The sequence below is a fragment of the Sphaeramia orbicularis genome, chromosome 15 (assembly GCF_902148855.1).
Source record: "Sphaeramia orbicularis chromosome 15, fSphaOr1.1, whole genome shotgun sequence".
Classification (NCBI taxonomy): domain Eukaryota; kingdom Metazoa; phylum Chordata; class Actinopteri; order Kurtiformes; family Apogonidae; genus Sphaeramia; species Sphaeramia orbicularis.
The window spans coordinates 42498435-42517697 of NC_043971.1; the positions used below are offsets into that span (position 1 = coordinate 42498435).

The following is a 19263-nucleotide window of genomic DNA, read 5'->3' on the forward strand; positions in this document are numbered from 1 at the left end:
CCTCTGTTTATTGTTTTATTATTTATACATATGCATTATAACTTACAGATCACAGTGGATCTACAAAAGCACCAAACATTTAGTAACAGGCAGAATATTGTTAAAGCTGTACTTAGGGGGTAGGAGATTACAGGTTGTTTGTATTTTCTTTAGATTATTCACATTTTTTGCAAAAGGATAGTTTGTAAATAGAAACTTTTTCATGTAATTTTACTTTTTTACACTAAAACAAGGGCAAAAATGTGGAGTTGTCATTATTTATAGGTTATTATGATTTATTTCACTGGTCTGACCCACTTGAGATTGAATTTGTCTGTCATGTGACACATGAACTAATATGATTTCGACATCCTTGATTGTTAATTTAATCAGTGTGATTTTTGCATTTCATAAATTTATCAGACAGACCAGATTAGACCATTTGATGGGCCAGTTTAGCCCATGTGCCATATGTTTGACAGCCCTGATATAAGGACTATAAGACTTGTGTAACATGTTAATTCCCAGGGAGAAACCCAGTATTTGTATTTAAAGGTGGGGTAGGAGAGCTTAGAAAAACGGTTTGAGCAAGCTACAATTTGAAAATACTCAATTCAAAAGTCCAAATCCCTTTCTTCAGACATCCCCCCGAAGCCACGCCTCCAGAGTACTGGTGCGTGCAATGCTTGTTCTGGAGGGTTCACGAGCGCTGCACTGCAACAATTCACTAGGCTCTGGTAGCCCCAGCTCTGGCCCCGATCCATGCATACCTCATTCAGTCTCCTCCAACACCCCCGCTCTTACAGAACAGCCCCAGTTCATACCTATCTGGCTAACGTTACATTTCTTTGTGATTTATGTTAGTGACAAAACAGTTTGCCGGTGAACTTTCCATCCTAATATAACTAATATAGCCAAGCTCTGGCTTATTTTCCTGAACAAGTGCTCCAAGCCTCTGAGAACGCACGATTAATGCACGAAGAGGGGTACGCACAGAGGGGGGAGGGACACATGACATTTGAGTTTGATTGACATATCACCATTCAATCATTTCAATTGGGTGCTTAAAATGACTGGATGGTGTTTTTTCAGTCCTGTCCATTCCACAGGTGACTAAATTTTTTTTTTTTTTTTTTTTTTTTTTTTTTTGTGTTAGAGCATTTAATTAATTGGTTGTAATCGGGGTGTGAAGGGGATTTTAAGCAATATAGTAAAAAATGCTCCAGGAAAAAAATCTCACACCCCACCTTTAAGTAGCTCAGAGACTCTGTCGTTTCCCAAGTCTAAATTCAAGTTAGAGACTAAAAAATGCACCTATCAGCAAGAAATTGTTATATTTAATCTAACCGTACCTTTTAACTACAGCTTTAAGTAGTCTGTCTGCATCCTCAAGTCAAACTGGAGACTACAGCAGGTCTAGGTCCATTTGAATGTACTCAGAGTCCTTCCTGCCATTGTGTTCACTCAAATTCCTCCAGTGGCCAGACATTGTGGAGAAAAGCTCTCCCCTTCGGCTCTGCAGGAAACTGCTGCCTTGAGGGATTTGACAAATGACTTTATTGTTGCAGCTCTGCTTCACACTTCTGTCTTTCTGGTGTTTTTTTTTTTTTCATCACATTTCTATTAGCCTACACTTGTGAGTCAAACCTCTCTTGCAACTGTTAGGAATTAGATTATTTTTGTACTCACAATGTTGTCATCTGATGTATCCAACTGACTATTTACAGAACTTTGAGTAACACATAAAGATTGTAAAAATAAACAAAATGTTGTTTCTGATATCATCTGAGTCAAACACCAAATGCTCTCTGTGGTAAAAACTGTCATCTCTCTTTTGTATCTCATCTTGTTTCCATCTATAGAAGAGACACTGGCTGTATAAATAGACTCTGTAGCCTTTAGAGACTGAGCAGGTGAACATAAGAGCCAATTTAGTGAGAAGAGGCTATGAGTCAGACAAATTAGACATAGATTTTGCTGAAAGAAAAGGTACATTTATGAAGCAAAGGTGGTTGATGTATTTTCTAACCTCATTATGTGTGTTCTGTGCTTCCCTGTGCAGATAACTCAGCAGATGTCATGGTTAAACAGGGGCCGTTCAATCTGGATGACCCCAAAGACTACAGTGTGGAAGTGCGCATCAGTGACGGAGGACGACCTATACAGACCAGCATCACCCGCCTGGCAATAAAGGTATGTGGTGTACCGATCTGTGAGGGGAAATGTTAAATAAATCAGAGACAAAATACAAGGACTCGTTCTTTTGGATTTTTTTTTTTTTCCATCATTAGATTCCTTGCAGTGATGAAACACTCGCTTACCTAGTTTTTCATTAATTTATGCAAAAATGAACACAGTGGGATTTTTTTTTCATCTGAAGGACACTCAACAACCTTTGCTCAGACAACAATAAAAAACACAGACAGAAACAACCAACAGTTTCCATTATATTCATGCTTGCAGTGCCTGCCATAAAGAAGCAACAGAATGTAAATCAATACAAGGACATTTATGTTTATCACATACACTTATGGTTGCAATAAACACATATTACCAATAATGATAAGCACTTAGTTGTAATCACCAGACCTATATGTGGATTTATATTCCAGTAACCCCATGTAATATGATGAGTTTGTAGTTTATGTAAATTTATTATAAAATGAATACCAGTTTGATTTATGTCCTGATGTTTTTCAGGTGTAATAAGTTAGAAAATATGGCAAAAAACTGCGGTGTTGTAGTCTACCGTCAGCCATGTGACTCTTCCACTTAAACATGATTCAAAAAAGGAAGTAATATAAGCCTCATACTGTTAACAGCCTTATGCTAGCTGAAGGCACTGCTAATGTTAGCATCATCAGGTGCCCACCTTATTGTCAGAAGGCCCGTTAGTCAGTCCAATTAGTTTGGATTTAGTTGATAAATATAACCCTAGCCCAGTGGTTCCCAACCCTTTTTGGCTTGTGACCCCATTTTAACATCACAAATTTCTGGCGACCCCTGACATTCAAAACAGAGACTTTTTTTTTTTTTGCTAAAATTATTATTTTTTTAATCATGTAATAGTTTGCTTACAATGTTGCAAATAAACACTAATTTTAGACAACATTTAGGCTATATAATGTATATTATTATGGACGGAGGCAGAAAATCCAGGTGTAGATTACTGCACAAAGTGAGAATTTTATTTTCCTTGGTCAGGATATGTACAGTCAGTCCAGCTTATATTTACAAGGCTGACAATTAATACTGAACAAACAAGAACTCAAACTATGAATTATGAAAGAGCTTCAGCATCTGAAACTGACCGCAATGAACATTTGACAGATAAACAGTACCACAGTGCTTCAGTTTCACCTTCATAGTTTGTCATGTCTTTTATGTATTGTGATTGTCTCTCTCAACTCACCAAGTATTTTTTTATTAGCAAGTTTTTACAATTTTTATCAATTACTAGAAATTTCAGGCGACCCCATTTGAATTCCAGGCGACCCCACATGGGATCCTGACCCCAAGGTTGAAAAACACTACCCTAACCCTTTTCTGACTAATGGGCCATCTGATTTTGTGACTGACCATACCATACCATACCATACCAACTTTATTTATAAAGCACTTTAAGAACTTTACAGCTGGCCAAAGTGCCGTACACCAAACATAAAACAAGGGATTAAATAAGTAAATAAAACTAGTGAAAACACAGGGTGTTAAGCGGGCTAAGAACAACAAAATACAAACATAAAAACAAAGACAAATTAAGATCTGTTAAAAACAGCATAAAACAACAGACATGTCACTCACTGATTAAAAGCTAATGAGAAAAAGTGCGTTTTTAAATGTGATTTAAAGACAGGTAGAGACTGAGCCTGTCTAACAACTAAGGGCAACTGGTTCTACAACTTTGGGGCGACAACAGAAAAGGCACGGTCCCCACGAAGCTTCTTCTTAGTTTTTGGAACCACAAGCTGCAGCTGATCAGCTGACCTGAGAGCACGAGAGGGGGTGTAGGGGTGGATCAGGTCAGACAGGTAGGAGGGGGCAAGGCCATTCAAACATTTAAAAACAAATAGAAGAATTTTAAAATCAACTCTAAAACGCACTGGTAACCAATGGAGTGAAGCTAAAACCGGTGAAATATGTTGATGTTTCCGTGTCTGACGGGCCTTCTGACAATAGGGCACCTCCCCATCATCAAACCTAGCTGATACCGACGATGATACTGATACTTTACATCCAACGACTGAATCTGAATATTAAAACAGCAGCCATTTGAGTCTTCCACTCCAGTTATCTATCAGAAAGTGTGTTACCTTGTTCCAGAGAGAGTTGAGAGGGCTCCAAAATAATCCATTAGCATTAGCTAAGATGTCAAGTGTCCTCTTAATTTTGTTGTTTTCCCCATGCTTTTCACTTTGGTGTGGTACATTTTCCAAGTGGCTCTTCATTCATCTTATTTCATCACAGTGGGAGTTAAAATGAGCCCACACTCCTGCTCTGCTCTGCAGGAGTGAGTCTAATTCTATTGGATTTAGCCATCTGCTGTGATATTGCTAGCTTGTCAAGGTTGCTAATGCTATAGCAATGCATCAAATGACTCAAATGGCTGAAGATAGATTACAATAGTTGTTTTTTTAAATAAAAGGGTGATGGGTGCAGATGCCTGGCTTGGAGTCGCGCCAGTCTCATTCACTTTAAGGTTTCTGACATGTCTATTGGTTTATGCTTTTATAAATTACTGCCTTATTAATAAGATTTTAGGGCCAAAAGAAGGTGTCTGTCATGTCAGCCTTTGATTGACAGCTTGCTTACCTGTTTTGTCTGAGTTATTGTGCTTCTGTTCAGTGAGTTAAGATATTTTTACCCTTATAAATGACCCCACCGAGACCAAAAATGAATTTTGTCAGGGAAATATATAGTGAACTCACCCCTTTACTCTGTCAGTAAGCTAGTGTTTAGCTTTAACTCGCCCATAACCCCTTTTCTTAGCTCCTCCCTTTTGTTCAGGTTCAGTCACTTTTGCCTGATGAAGATGGTAACGGCTAAAATTCCAAAAAAAAAATCCAAAATCCAATAGGTAATATCTCCGTGGCTCCATTTACTTATGTACAGTCTCTATGTGGAAGTCAAAACCTGAACCTGCCCAAATGAATGGACTAACGGAGACGTAGAGATGTAATGTTTAGAGCTGCAGCTACTGACTATTTTGTAATCGATTAATCTATTACTTATTTTCTTGGATCTGATTTGATTAAATTATTATTTGAATAGGCAAGTCAATGACATCTACAAACAATATGTGCACTGCAGTCTTCAACAAATTTGTGTACAACTTATTAACAACCTAAGATGTAACTAACATACAATTTTGTGGTGATTCTTTTTTTTTTTTTTTTTTTTTTTATTCATTCATTCCAATCTAAATGATTGGAAAGGAGCAGGAAGAAGAAAACTTATAATACCTGCCCCTTTCTTGAAACATATGCTTACATCAGATATGTTGCCATTACAGTTATTATAGTAAACAGTTTACATAATAGTCAATGCAAATACAACAAATCCAACATCCATAAATTGAATTATGTCATTACGTGCTTTTATAAAGCTTCTCTATTCTTTCCTTATACAAACTCTTAAACTGAAAAATATTTGTACAGCTCTTCTCTTCCACTGCCAAAGAATTCCACATCCTGACACCCACAACAGAAATACACATTTTCTTCACATTAGTCCGTACCCTTTGCTGTTTAAAATTAAACCTCCTTCTATGTTCTTCATCCTGTGATACTAAATTTGCAGGCAAAAGTCCATTTCTTGCTCTAAACACAATCAGCAATGTCCTTAATTCAGCCAATTCTTTAAACTTAAACAATCCTGATTTAATAAACAACTCATTTGTATGTTCCCTGAAATTAACATTATACATGATTCTTATTGCTCTTTTCTGTAATAAAAACAATGGCTTTGTGTTACTCATATATGTGTTGCCCCATACTTCAATACAATAATTCAAATATGGCAGAATAAGTGAACAATATAATATAATAATATTCTGGTGTCATGCGCGTCACAGTAAGCATCTGTCTGAAACACAGCAGCGGAACCAACGTTTAACAGCACCAAAATTAAGGATGCAAAGCTTTGAAATTGTAATTGAATAATTTCTTCAATCAGTTCAAGTCGATTAATCTATTAATAATTTCAGCTCTACTCGTTAGCCTTCTAGTTAGCCATGTTTCTAATGCTGACGGTAGCAGCGCACCACTACTGTACTGAGAATTAGCGCTGTATTGCAAAACAAAAAACATGATACTCGAGTGTATTGATGTTTTCTTGCACCTCTACAGGCTTGTCGGTGCGATGCCAGACGGGTTCCTACTCAGTGCAAAACTGCCGCTCTCAGGATGGGAGTCAGTGTTCACGCCCTGATAGCCATTCTGCTCTGCATACTCACTATCCTGGGTAGGTTGAAGCCCACTGTTGTTTTCCTGTTCTCTTTCTGGCATCTTTTCTTCACTTTTGTCCATAAAGTTGGAATGAAACATTTAACATTTTACCAAGAAATGATTGTGACAATGTGATTTATGCTTGACTGACAAAGTGTAAGTGGGACTCAGCATGTAAGCATTGGAGCTGGTCAAAGCTGATTACTGATGTGTATAAATAGGAATAAAAAGAAGAATGTGTCTGAAAACAAAATGATTCCAACTTTAGGGGCAAGAGTGTATTTCCTTTTTCCTTTTGCTTTTATATACCTGTGAAAATATATTAGTTTATTGCTCTAGAATATTCTTCAAGAAATAATGTGTTTACAAAAATGATTCAATGTTTTTGATTCAACTCTGATTATTTAGATCAGCAAATAAATAATAAAGTTTTAAAGATTTGAATCTGAAAATGGTGAAAAGAAAACAAACACATGTATGAGAAATTATATTTTTATTGTAGATGGTTAACAAAAAGGTAAGAGGGAGTCTCTGCAATTTAGATGTTTTTTTTTTCAGTTTTGTTTTTGTTTTTTTTGCTCGGGGAATTCATGAAGACTGCATCAATGATAGATGCAAAACGCCAGCGTTGAGTGATTGGGGCGTGTGCACAGATTCATTCGCCCTTGCTTTGCGATAAATAAGGTTTGTGTTTTGCGGGGAACTTTTCCCCTCCTGGTGTTGTTGGTTTTATGAATAATGCAGCAGCGGATGTGGAAATAATGCCTGCGGTTGTGAGCTCAATATTCTCTTTGATACCTTCGCCCCCTGCTCCTTTTTTTTCTGGGGAAAAAGAGACACTTGTCATGTCGGATGAGAGTCACGCTGGAGATAGTTGGCCAAACAAGAGCGATCTGGGATGAGAAGTGCTGAGGAAGAAAGAGGAAGAAGAAGAAGAAGCAAAGGAGAACTTTAAGATAAAGGGGGACGGAGGCGGCGGAGTGACAGATGAAAAAAAAAAAAAAAAACGTATATCTAGACTTAGATATGGGAGGTGGAGGGGGTGAAGGAGGCAAACAGAAGAGAGACGAGTAAGACATAGAAGTGAGGTGGAATAAGACAGTGGGAGACAGAAGGAGGTTAAAGAAGAGAGATGCCAAAGAGGAGAAATGTGGGAAAAGCAGCTGAAGAATAGGAGTGGTAATGAGGAGAGTTTATCAGCTCTTTAGGTGCCGTCTGCTTATCAAATACCACCAAACACTCAACCTATTAACTATTAATACACTCCTTCACTATCTCCCCTTCTCTCCTTGTTCCCCTTCACTTTTTTTCTTCATCTTCGTCTTTCTCTTTCCCTCTGGGTCCCTCTCTCTCTCTTTCCCTACATGCTCCTTTCTGTCTCTCTTTCCCTTTATCAAACACCTCCAACGCAGGCCAGATTAACTATTTAATGCACTTGTCATTATCTGCCAGGTCCCAAAGCAATTTACCGCACTCCCCATTCACAAACGCATTTTCTCACAAGAAGTCGGGTTTGACAGACGAAAAAAAGACATTTTTCTCAGTCGTTTCCTTCGACAAAGAAAGGTCTTCCACTTTTTCTTTTTTTTAACTCCCTTTTCTTGTCCCCTCTAAGTCTGATATCTCAAGAGCTTATTAAACTGCAGAGCATGTGTTGTAAAAGATTAATCTGTTGGTTTCCCATGCAAACTTAAATTAGTCCCGCTCACCCTAAACTAAAAGGCATGGCTAATGCTGCCCGTCCGCTGAGAGAGAGGGAGGTTCATATCAGGACTGAGGCTCGGGGCCTAAACTAATGTCAGAAGTATCCTTCCTCTCCTCCTTCCCTCCTTGTCAGCTTTCTCATTTGATTTCTCCTTGTGTGATTCTTCTTTCCTTTCATTCATTTACTTCCCTTCTCCTGCTTCCTTGTCCTCGTTCTTCCTCTGTGAGGTTCAAACACAGGACATGAGCGAGAAAATGGCAAACTCAAGTTTCTTTTTACATATTGTTTCAGCAACTTTAGACAACAAAGACACTGTGAGGTTTGATCAGGTTGGCTTTCGTACAAGTCTATATTTAATGTCTCTGTAAAGATGATGTCAAACCTGTACTGTGAAGCTGCATCAGATTTATTTCCCCTACAGTCTGTGAACATCAGTGGAGGAAGTGAACATCAATTATATACAATGAGTCTGTTTGAGGAAGTGGTCAAAAAATGAATTTTGGAGCAGTTTTTGTATGAACATGATATGAGCCCTCCTTGTCTTACAGTAATTGTGTTCACATGCATCTAAATTATAAATATTCTAATGTTTTCAATAAACCCAAAGCTGCCCACGTTACATTTTCCTACAGATATAACCTGTGCTTTGATTTTGTTGCATGGAAATACAATTTGCCAACGTACAGGGTGTGGGTGGGGATGGATGGTGGATTTTAATGAGACCATCTGATATTGTAAACAAACAAAATACATACAAACTTGACGTTGAGCACCATTTTTACCATGAAATTATATTAATGGATAACTGACAGACTCTTTACAGCGACTGGATGTAATAGCTGTCTGCCATATATTTTTATAACCCACCCCCTCAATAAGGCCATGTCTACACAAAACCGAATCTTTTCTATTCAATCTTTTTCTTTGTCGTTTTCAAAAAGGTGCTCTGTAAACACGGAGTCATTTCAGGAAATATCTGCGTCAACACAAAAACAACTGAAAACGAATGAGAACGATGTGGGACAAATGCTAGGCCTGTATGTGGGGTTGTAATGTTCCCGCTAAAAAACGGAGAAGAAGATGAAACTTGCTTGGTTCTACTGCAGGGGTCTCAAACTCATTTTCTTTCCGGGGCCACATTCAGCCCGATTTGATCTCCAGTGGGCTAGACCAGTAAAATAATAGCATAATAACATAATAAATAATGATAACTCCAAATTTTTGTCTTTGTTTTAGTGCAAAAAACCCCATTAAATTATGAAAATACTTACTTTAATAAACTATTCAAACAAAAAGATGTGAATAACCTGAAAAAAATGAAATTTGTTAAGAAAAATAGGTACAATTTTAACAATATTATGCCTCAACTTATCATTTCTACATGTGCATTATGGATCGGATCTACAAAGACACTAAACACTTAGGAACAGGCAGAAAATTGTTAGAATTGTGCTTAATTTTCTTTAGACATTTCAGGTTGTTATATTTGTTCAGATTTTTCACATTTTATTGTTACAGGATAGTTTGTAAAAATAAATGTTTTCATAATTTAATGTTATTTTTTGCACTAAAACAAAGACAAAAATTTGAAGTTGTCATTATGTATAGGCATAGTGTATTTTTTTTTCTCTCACATCAAAAAGAGAAGAAAATATGGAGTCATTATTTTATGTAGATTATTATGCTATTATTTTGCTGTAGATCATATTGGTCTGTATGTGGAACCTGAACTAAAATGAGTTCCACAGCCTTGACTGTGGAATTTTTGCACTTTGCAAATTCATCCCATGGGCGGCATTGGAACCTTTGGCGGGCCACATTTGGCCCCCGGGCTGCATGTTTGAGACCCCTGTTCTACTGGGTCTGATCCAGTTTTTCCTCCTGGTTGCCCCTGTCTGTGGTAGATCCAAGAGCATGTAGTGAATATTGTTAACTATGGCTGTTTGTTGCGTATTGTAATGAAAGAGTAGCCGAAGATTTTGATTCAATATTTCCAATAAGCTCAACAGCTGTTGTGGCACAAGCACTACTCTGTGGTCCGCCGTTGTTGTTGTTGTTGTTGTTGTTGTTGTTGTTGTTGTTGTTGTTGTTGTTGTTGTTGTGAAGCAGCGTCTTGCTTCTGGGGTGAAAGGTTAGAGACGTGGGGTTATGACATCATCGTTTTAGAGAGGTTATGGTTTGGTCTTACAGATGAAGACGCAAAAACCAGCATTTCAAATTTATCCACTCTGGGACCCGGTTTCAAAAAGTTGCAGTTTCAGTGACTGAAAACGCTGATTTCATGTGGACAAAAGGCCTATCCGATACAAAAATTTGCTATACTAATACTAAAAAGGCCTGTGTTTGGCTAAAGTCTTCTGCTCCTTGTAACGGTACACTCCTGTGTCACCGCTGACCCCCCCCTCAGACTGATTATCTGCTTCACCTGCTGGCTCCGCCCCTGGAACAGATCTCCATTAGGTCCCTATTTAAGCGGCTCCTCTGCTCCAGTCCGGTGCTAGACTATTGCCACAGCTTCACCTTATTGCCTAACCCTGACCTTCACCACCATCCTTTTCCACTTAGCCCTACGGACTCTGACTCCATCTCCATTCAGTTTTTTCTTTGTTTGTGTTGTTTTCTGTTTTTTATGGTGAAAAATAACACATTTATCACTCTTACACTCTGCTGAATATGTGACTTTTTCAGAATGTGTTAATGAAGATAGGTGTGGTTTCACAAATCTTCAAGTTTTATATATAAAGATCTTTCTCCTATCTTTTTTTCTTTACTGGCTTCCAGCTTCCTTTCTTTTTTCTGTTTCCTTTCCCCTCACACTTGTTTATTTTCCATCACCTGCCAGCTATAACCTTCCTTTCTTTTCCCTTCCTTTCTTTCTTTCCCCCTCTCCACCGTGTTATTCCACATCTCCTCCTGCATTCACTAAACCTTTCTTCCTGTTTCTTATGCTCCCCTCTTTTTCTTTTTCTCTCAGTCTCTGCAGAGTTTGCGTCTGTTTCTGGTTGAGCAGATTCATTTGAGATTTTCATGCTTGGGGCGAACATCTCAGACACCTTAAACCATCCGCTCCTCATTTTCTCCCCTCATTCATACTTGTTTTCCAGTCTCTTTCGCTCATTACTGTTCTACTTTCCTCACTTGGTTTCTGCCCCCGTTATAATTCTGTTGTGGTTTTTCTGGCCTAATTTTATGGGACTGTTACTCAATTGGAAAAGCTGGCAAGTCAATCTGCTGCTGTTTTCTGCCTCTTTTTATGACAAAATGTTTTTGTCCAACAGGTATAAAGTCATGTATTTCTTACATTTTTCATCTCTGTCATGGAGTGATTTACTTCATTTCCCAATCGTACCTGCGGCACCTGATTAGATCTGCAGTTGACTGTTAGCTGCCACTCACTGCCTTTTGTCTGTGAAGAGTGTGTTAACTTCTAGTGCAAAAAGAGGATTTATACTCTGACTGACGATCAGCTTAACGTTCTCTCCTCTGCTGTTACTTCCAGTCATAGTGATCCTGTTTGTGATGAGGAAACGCTACCAGAAGGACTCACTGGCGAGTATGAAGAACAGCGGGGAGATCCACGAACAGCTGGTCACATACGATGAGGAGGGAGGAGGAGAGATGGACACTAATGGGTAAATGGACAAGAAAAAACATTTACATTACAAACATGACCTGCAGAATCATAGACGCTCTTTTGTAATTACTTCCACAACATTACATCAGTTCCTATAATGACAATTCATTCAGCTTGGAGGTACTCTCATCTGCACTGTACTCTGTATTATAAAACCTTTTAATTTAAATATTCCTCTTCTAGGTAATAATTCTGCAAAATTTACATTATTAAATAGTAATGGGTTGACTATGACAATATGATTTTTTTCATTTTCATTCATTTTCTTCAAATCCTTTTATTAATCTTTCTTTTGAAAATTCTACTCAGTATATATATTTCCCATATTTATTTACTCTGCTGTGTCTAATAATCAGTTGACCCAGTTTAGGCAGAAGGACATATTAAAGTTTAATCTAAATCTCATCTTATTGTACTTGAAATATTGTAAAACCATACATAATCCTTAGCATTCTAAGCATATTAACTGCAGCATATGCTGTCATGATGCTTTATTTAGGGCCAAAGAAAGTGATAATGTAGTGGCAGTCAGAAAATGTATGTTTTTGATGAAAATACTAAAAATACTGGTAGTTAATCGAAATGCAGATTCTCACAAAGTCTGTCTTCAGAAGAACTGTGTAGATAATTAAGAAAAAAATGTCACTAGTGAGTGCTGCACTGGGTCACAAGAAAAAAAATGCAAAAACAAAAAAGAGTGCTCATCAAGGACAGGATCCAATGGAACTAAAAAAGAAAGGCTCAAAAAACTATCCAAGTGACTACATATTTAAAAAAAATTCAGTATTACCTCATGAATATGTAGTTACTCACAGTCAAATTGCAACGTGCTTGATATGTCTTATGGCATGCACTAAGGTTCGATTTCATTTTACCAAAATTACATATCTATATGTATGCATTACCTCTGCCAGGTTCACATCAGAAAGATTTTAGCAATTCCCATGATCCCACAGTACTTCACAACATCAAATACTGTATGTTTTTTAGTACTATCTAGATGGAGATACAGCTAATGGTTGTAACTATGCACTTTGCATTTAAAGATGCCAGAATGTTCCCAGTTTTGTGTGCTCTATGATCTGGGGCGCTGCTACCAGTGTTGGGCCCCCTGAATAATAACATAATCATGTTGGGCACTTGCTACAAGAAAGTCACTGGAAACAATCTGTTGGAGCTGGGGCGGGGGGTTGCAGTCCATGGTTGTCCGAACAGTGCAAAGTGAAAGTGAAACTGAAGACGCTTTATTATTCCTCTAACTCTCCAGGCCCACTGCACTGCTGTATGGGCCCCCCAGGAATGCTGGGCCCCATGAATTTGTTATGTTTATACCCCCTCAACAGCACCCCAGTCTATGATACAGAATGTATCCTACATATGCATGTGCAAATATGTAATTTAAAAACTTAGGATTTGCTTTGTAACTTTATTTCTAAATGCGGTAATTCACTTATTATATTTTACCAGAACTCAAGCTTGCACACATTGTGTTTCATGAGTAAAACTAAATGTGACAAAAGACAAGCATAAATATACAAATGTTTTTCTCTGCAGGTATGATGTCTCAATCCTCACCTCTGCTTGCCATGATGGCTCCCTGCTGCGCCACCCAGACCACCACCCCCACCCGTCTCTCTATGCCATGGTCCAGAAGCCCACCCACCACGCTCAGCCCACCGCATGTAAGGGCGACATGGCCGCCATGATCGAGGTGAAGAAAGATGAGGCAGACCACGACAGAGACGGCTTCCCATATGACACTCTGCACATCTACGGCTACGAGGGTCCTGAGTCTTTAGCTGGAAGCCTCAGCTCTTTGGATAGCTCCTCCACTGGATCAAACTTGGATTACGACTTCCTGAACGACTGGGGACCGAGGTTCAGGACCCTGGCCGAGCTGTACGGCGTGGACAGACCTGATTACTACCATCAATACTGATGGAGAGGATCTGCAGATAAGCATACATGATGCCAAACTACAATCACACACACAAACACGCTGTGCATCAGTGGTTGAAAATAGCCATAAAAATCCACTCGCACACTGCCAAAAAGCATGCAGGACACACACATATTCATATACAAAGATGCAACATGACAACATTGATCTCCAAAGACTAATTTAGCTTCTGAAAATACAATCAGGGCACTCTTGTTTCCAGTGTAACAACAACTAACTTTTGTTATTGGGTGTAGTTCAGTGAGTTTGTTAGTTTGTCAAGTCTCCCCAATCTGTTCACTCCCAATTAGAGCCTCATCAGACTCGAGGAAGCTCCATCCTGTTGAATCAAAGGGTGTGTGTGTCTCTTTTTTTGATGCCATTGCACTCTTTCCTTCCTCTAAATCGATGTTGGGAAGATTTCTAAACTAACAGCGAAACATGATGCCACAAGAGGAAGCAAGAAGTGACTGATTTACAAATGAGAGAGAAGATGAAAGTGTGGACTCTGTGTTGTGTTGGTGTTTTTTGTTCCAACACAGAGAAGAAGAGTAACAACAAAGCCCTTGTAATAGATCGGGTTACACAAATCACCCTTTACTGCAATCCGTCTTGGATAATCAACGGGTTAATCGGGTCACTGCTGGCCAGCGATATTGATGAGTTATTAATATACTTTATGCATCATCTACTTCATAAAGCATCATTTTGCACCCCCTGCTTTCTATGTAGTTGTTTATGCATTGCAAATAATGCATATGTGCTATATTTCTAATCATGGACTGACAGTATTATAAAACAGATAAAACACAACACTATTAATCCCAAAGGGAAACTGTGGATATCTTAAGCTTTGATTTAGAAGGAAAATATCAATTTGTTCATTTCAGTCCTCCTGGGGATGCAAAATGGTGCACGTCAAATCTATTCATTCCTTGTTTTCAGTTTTTAAAACCATATTTTTCTTTCTTTTGTCTGTCTCGTCACTCTTGGAATTGACAGCCTGTAATCTTTTATATCTTTGATGTGTTTTTCCTTTTTTTCTTTTGTTTAACCAAAGGGCCACAAACACTGCACTGATTTTATTTTTGATCCGAAGCTGATGATTTGATTTGTAAATATGATCACTTGAGGGATTATATTGTTTGAGGTGAAAAACTTTGAGCAGCCACAAGAGGTTTAAGTCAAAGAGGTTGGAAGTGTTTGATCACAGGCAAATGTGTGTTTTCTTCATCTGAAATACTTAAAAATGCCATCTTTAAGGAAAGTTTAACTGTGGAAAAACTCTTAGAAAAAACATTTTATATCTTTGTATCTGTTGTGTCTGGGCGTCTGATATGAATGAGGAATCATTTTGTCAGTGTCTATGTTCCCAGACTTTTTTATTTTGCTCTAAGGAGAGAAAAGACAATAGCCAGACAGACAGAGGAAATGGCACTGCAGCAGCTCAGACAGAATTACAGTGAGTTCACAGCTTTTATTTGACAGAACCTCTCATCGCAGTTATTGTTGAGATGAAAGCCCAACTCTCCGAGGTCTACTAGAACAAAAGTCATTCAGATAACTCAGGAAACGCACAGTGGCAAAAGCAGCTTGTTGGACAGCCGATGGCTCTGAGGTGGCACGAATAACTTTAACCTCTCATCCTTTTCAGCTACTATCAGGTCAGAAATGATATGATTCAATATGTGGACGAACTGAAACAGAGCCATGATCATTTAACAGACCTAGAAACATTTTCCATGCATTTTGATCCCAGATTTTAGCAATTTTCATGAATTTCTTTATTTTTAACACAAACCTGATATGTGCATTTCTATACAAATGTAAAAGAGGCTCCAGCTTCTGTTTGGGTTGAATATTTGATTTGTTAATTGGTTCTTAAAGGTCCAGTGTCTAAGATTTAGGCAGAGTCAGGAGGATCTACTTACCAAAATAGGATATAATATTCATCGCGTTGTTTTCATTAGTAAATAATCATGCTATTATTTACTAATAAATCATGCTAGGGCACCACGGTGGTGCAGTGGATAGCACTCATGCCTCACAGCAAGAAGGTCCTGGGTTCGATTCCAATACCAGTTGACGGGGGGTGGGACCTTTCTGTGTGGAGTTTGCATGTTCTCTGCATGGGTTCTCTCCAGGTGCACTGATAGGTTAATTGGTTAATCTAAATTGCCCATAGGTGTGAATGTGAGAGTGATTGTTTGTCTCTATGTCAGCCCTGCAATGAACTGGCAAAATAATAATAATAATAATAATAATGATAAACTTTATTTGTATAGCACCTTTCATACTGAAATTGTAGCCCAAAGTGCTTCACATTGATTGAAAAAATACAATATTAAAATACATTAAGATTTGATTATACATCAAGAAATAAAATGAAATTTGAGAGAAATACAATAAAATAAAAATAAAAACAGCGCACATTAAAATATTTGATTATACATAGAATTTTTGAGTGCAAGAAATAAAATGAAATTTGAAATACAATAAAATAAAAAATAAAAACAGAAATACAATAGAATAAAATAAAAATAAAAACAGCGCACATTCCTGGTTCCTGAATTGTGACCCCATTTTTATCTCCTTTCAAAGGCTGATGAGAACAAAAATGTTTTTAATTTGGTTTTAAATATATTCAGTGAACTGGCTTCTCTAATGTCTTTTGGAATTGTATTCCATAACTTTGGTGCATAGTTAGTAAAGGCTGCATCCACCATTTTCTTTGTAATATTTCTGGGAGTCGCTAGTAACCCTGCGTTTGATGACCTCAGTGTTCTAGTTTGTACATAATCGGTCAGTGAGTTTGCAATGTAACTTGGTCCGGTTCCATTTAGAGCTTTATACGTGAGGAGTAGTATCTTAAAATCAATTCTGTAGGTTACCGGTAGCCAAATGTCCAGGGTGTACCCCGCCTTCACCCGTAAGTAGCTGGGATAGGCTCCAAGCGACCCCTGTGACCTTAGTTAGGATAAAGTGGGTTCAGAAAATGAATGAATGAATGAATAATCATGCTAATATAAGAATTAATTTTGTTTTTGTTACCTTAAAATTAACTTCGCAGTCTACTTACATGTTAATCTATAGTTTCTCAAATACGAGTTTCCCCCCCCCCTTACATGCAGGAGCCAAAATCAGGAAGAAACATCAGAATTTTCTTTCTGCTCTCTCCTCTTGGTCCAAATTAAAAGACTAAATATAAACATAGATGAATCTCATCAGTACCGTAGAGTCACATTTAACAGAATCTGATCAGGTATTACAGCTGTCAATCACACATTTAACCCTGACTACCTGTCTGAAAACACGATTACCCCCAAATCAGAACATCATGAGGTAGATTTTTTTGTAGCCCGAAAACACAGGCAAGGTGTAGATGTGGAAGTCTCATCTCACACCACCTGAATTACAATATGATGAAGAGAAATTATGGACTTTTTGACCAGTGATGCTAAAAAAAAAAAAAAAAACAATTAAACACTGGCTCTAATGAGAGTAGGCTTTTTTTTGTTGTTGTAGGGTAGGGTGGGTGGGGTGTTCGTGCTCATTATCAAAACAACGAAAAACCCTGAAGTGTGCTTTTGTGTGTTAATTGTCATCAAAATATACAGACTCTTTGAGGTTTATATTTTAAAAATCATTAATATAAAGGGGAGATCTGACAGTCCTGAAAATCTGGGCCAATGCCGTTGCAGAGTCTGATGCTTTTTAACTTCATTTTCAGGTTGTTTTATCTCTACTGTGAGCACTCTGACCAATACTTGACTAATTTCACACAGGGGCTTGTTCTAATCTAGATAAAAGATCCCAGTCGATGGTGCACCATCCAGAGGATATGCTGTTAATGTGCTCTTTAAGTAATCAGGAACAACCTCTGCCACAGGCTGTTTGACCCCTGACCTTCTATTTATCAGACTCACCACCATTTACTTAAGTGTAGACCTTTTGGCCTATTGTATAAATAAATGTCCTAGAGATAAATCTTCTGCAGTTAGAAAATCATGGTATTAAAAGGTCACCGCTCTGAATAGCTGTGTATTAATTGTTTAGAAAGAAGTAAAACATGACCGCAGTCCAGCTGACACAGGATGATTTCCATCCATTATTGTGTCCGTCAGCCACATGTCTTCGCAGTGACAGTCCCCTTTGTTTTTTAGACTTAACATTGTTTGAGTTTGGAGAATTTAGTTTATTTATTCTCCTATTTATTCTGTTTTGTTTGGACTTGAACTCGTTTCCTTAAAACTCGCCTGCTTGGAATGCCATTTGATAAACGGTGGATACAATAGCTGGAAGCCCTCTCAATGCTTTCCTGTTGGGTTCACATATACTCGGAGCAGCCGGTTCCTCCAACCTCGCTCCCAGTCTTCTGTCTCATTCTCCCGATCTCCTGTCTTTTCTCTCTCCCCTAATCAGCTAAACCAAACAGTGAAGTCAACTTCCTGTCCATCTGGGGGGTTGTGCCCGCCCCTTCCTGTCCGTGTTATCTCTCCCATGAGCCAACACATTGTGCTCACTTCCTGTTAGCTTGGCCTGGGAAACAACCTTGGAGAGGATAAAGGAGCGAATAGAAATGTGGGATTGAAGCTATAGCTGTGGAGGGGGTGGGGGGGTGGGGCAACAAGAAAGAAAGACGAAGAGAACAATATAGAGCAGTGATGAGTTTTCCAGCTGAGCAGAAACGCTTTAAATCAAAGATGTTGACAACTGACCCGTGTTTACATCCTGGTACAATGGCATTTTCAAGAAGCAGCTGAATTATCTTGGATGTTGCTAATTCAAAAATAACTGGGGTTAAAGGACAAAGAGGTATTTTACATGCACCTACATCTAACAAAGGCAGCCACATGTAAAGAGGAGAAATAGAACAAAGAAATGGGTTTCATTTTATATCCAACTTCAAAAACAAATTGACCTACTGAGATTTGCTGCTAGCAAAACAACCCTTAGCATGGATAGTGACTTAGCTCCAAAAAAAATCCTTAAAATATGTATAAAACGGCAGAAAATACTTGTGTCCATGACCTTGTTTCTTTTTTTTTTTTTTTACTCTAACACTGTTTAAAACTGTACTGTCAAACCATTAAATTTTTAAATCAGATTAATCACAGGGTTGTTTTGGATTAGTTCCGATTAATCACAATCAAATATCATTAATTTTCAATCTATATTAATCGCATTTCATTTTGCATGAGCAAACAAACTCAAGAAAGAGCCGTGTTTATTAAACGCCTTCAACAAAACATCTTGAAACAACTGTTCAGTCTTGTTTTTCTTGTCCTCATATTTCCACCCAGAGGGCCAACGTGCTGTTTCTTCCATCTTTGTGGGCTGGTTCTGCTGCCTGTCACTACCAGATCAACTGTCCATTTTTTCATACATGACGCTAACTCTGCTTGGACAAACTGCCCCAAATGTGTTGCCAGAGAAGTTCAGAGTCATTCTGTGCACTGAAAAAAAAAAAACTCATTAAAAAAAAATATTATTCCGGCAGCTGGGGTGCCGATAAAATACTGTAAAATAACAGAAAACAACCATCTCATAAAAATATGGT

General features: G+C 38.1%; 1 protein-coding gene across 1 annotated transcript in view; it reads left to right on the forward strand.

Moving 5' to 3' along the window:
- cdh5 (cadherin 5) overlaps positions 1-15104 on the forward strand; it is a 68041-nt gene extending 52937 nt beyond the window's left edge. The window contains exons 12-15 of the mRNA XM_030156293.1: positions 2042-2172; positions 6327-6441; positions 11630-11762; positions 13319-15104. Coding sequence (XP_030012153.1) covers positions 2042-2172; positions 6327-6441; positions 11630-11762; positions 13319-13703 — 764 coding nt within the window. The 3' untranslated portion in view covers positions 13704-15104. The remainder of the gene's footprint in view (positions 1-2041; positions 2173-6326; positions 6442-11629; positions 11763-13318) is intronic.
- The last annotated feature ends 4159 nt before the right edge of the window (positions 15105-19263 follow it).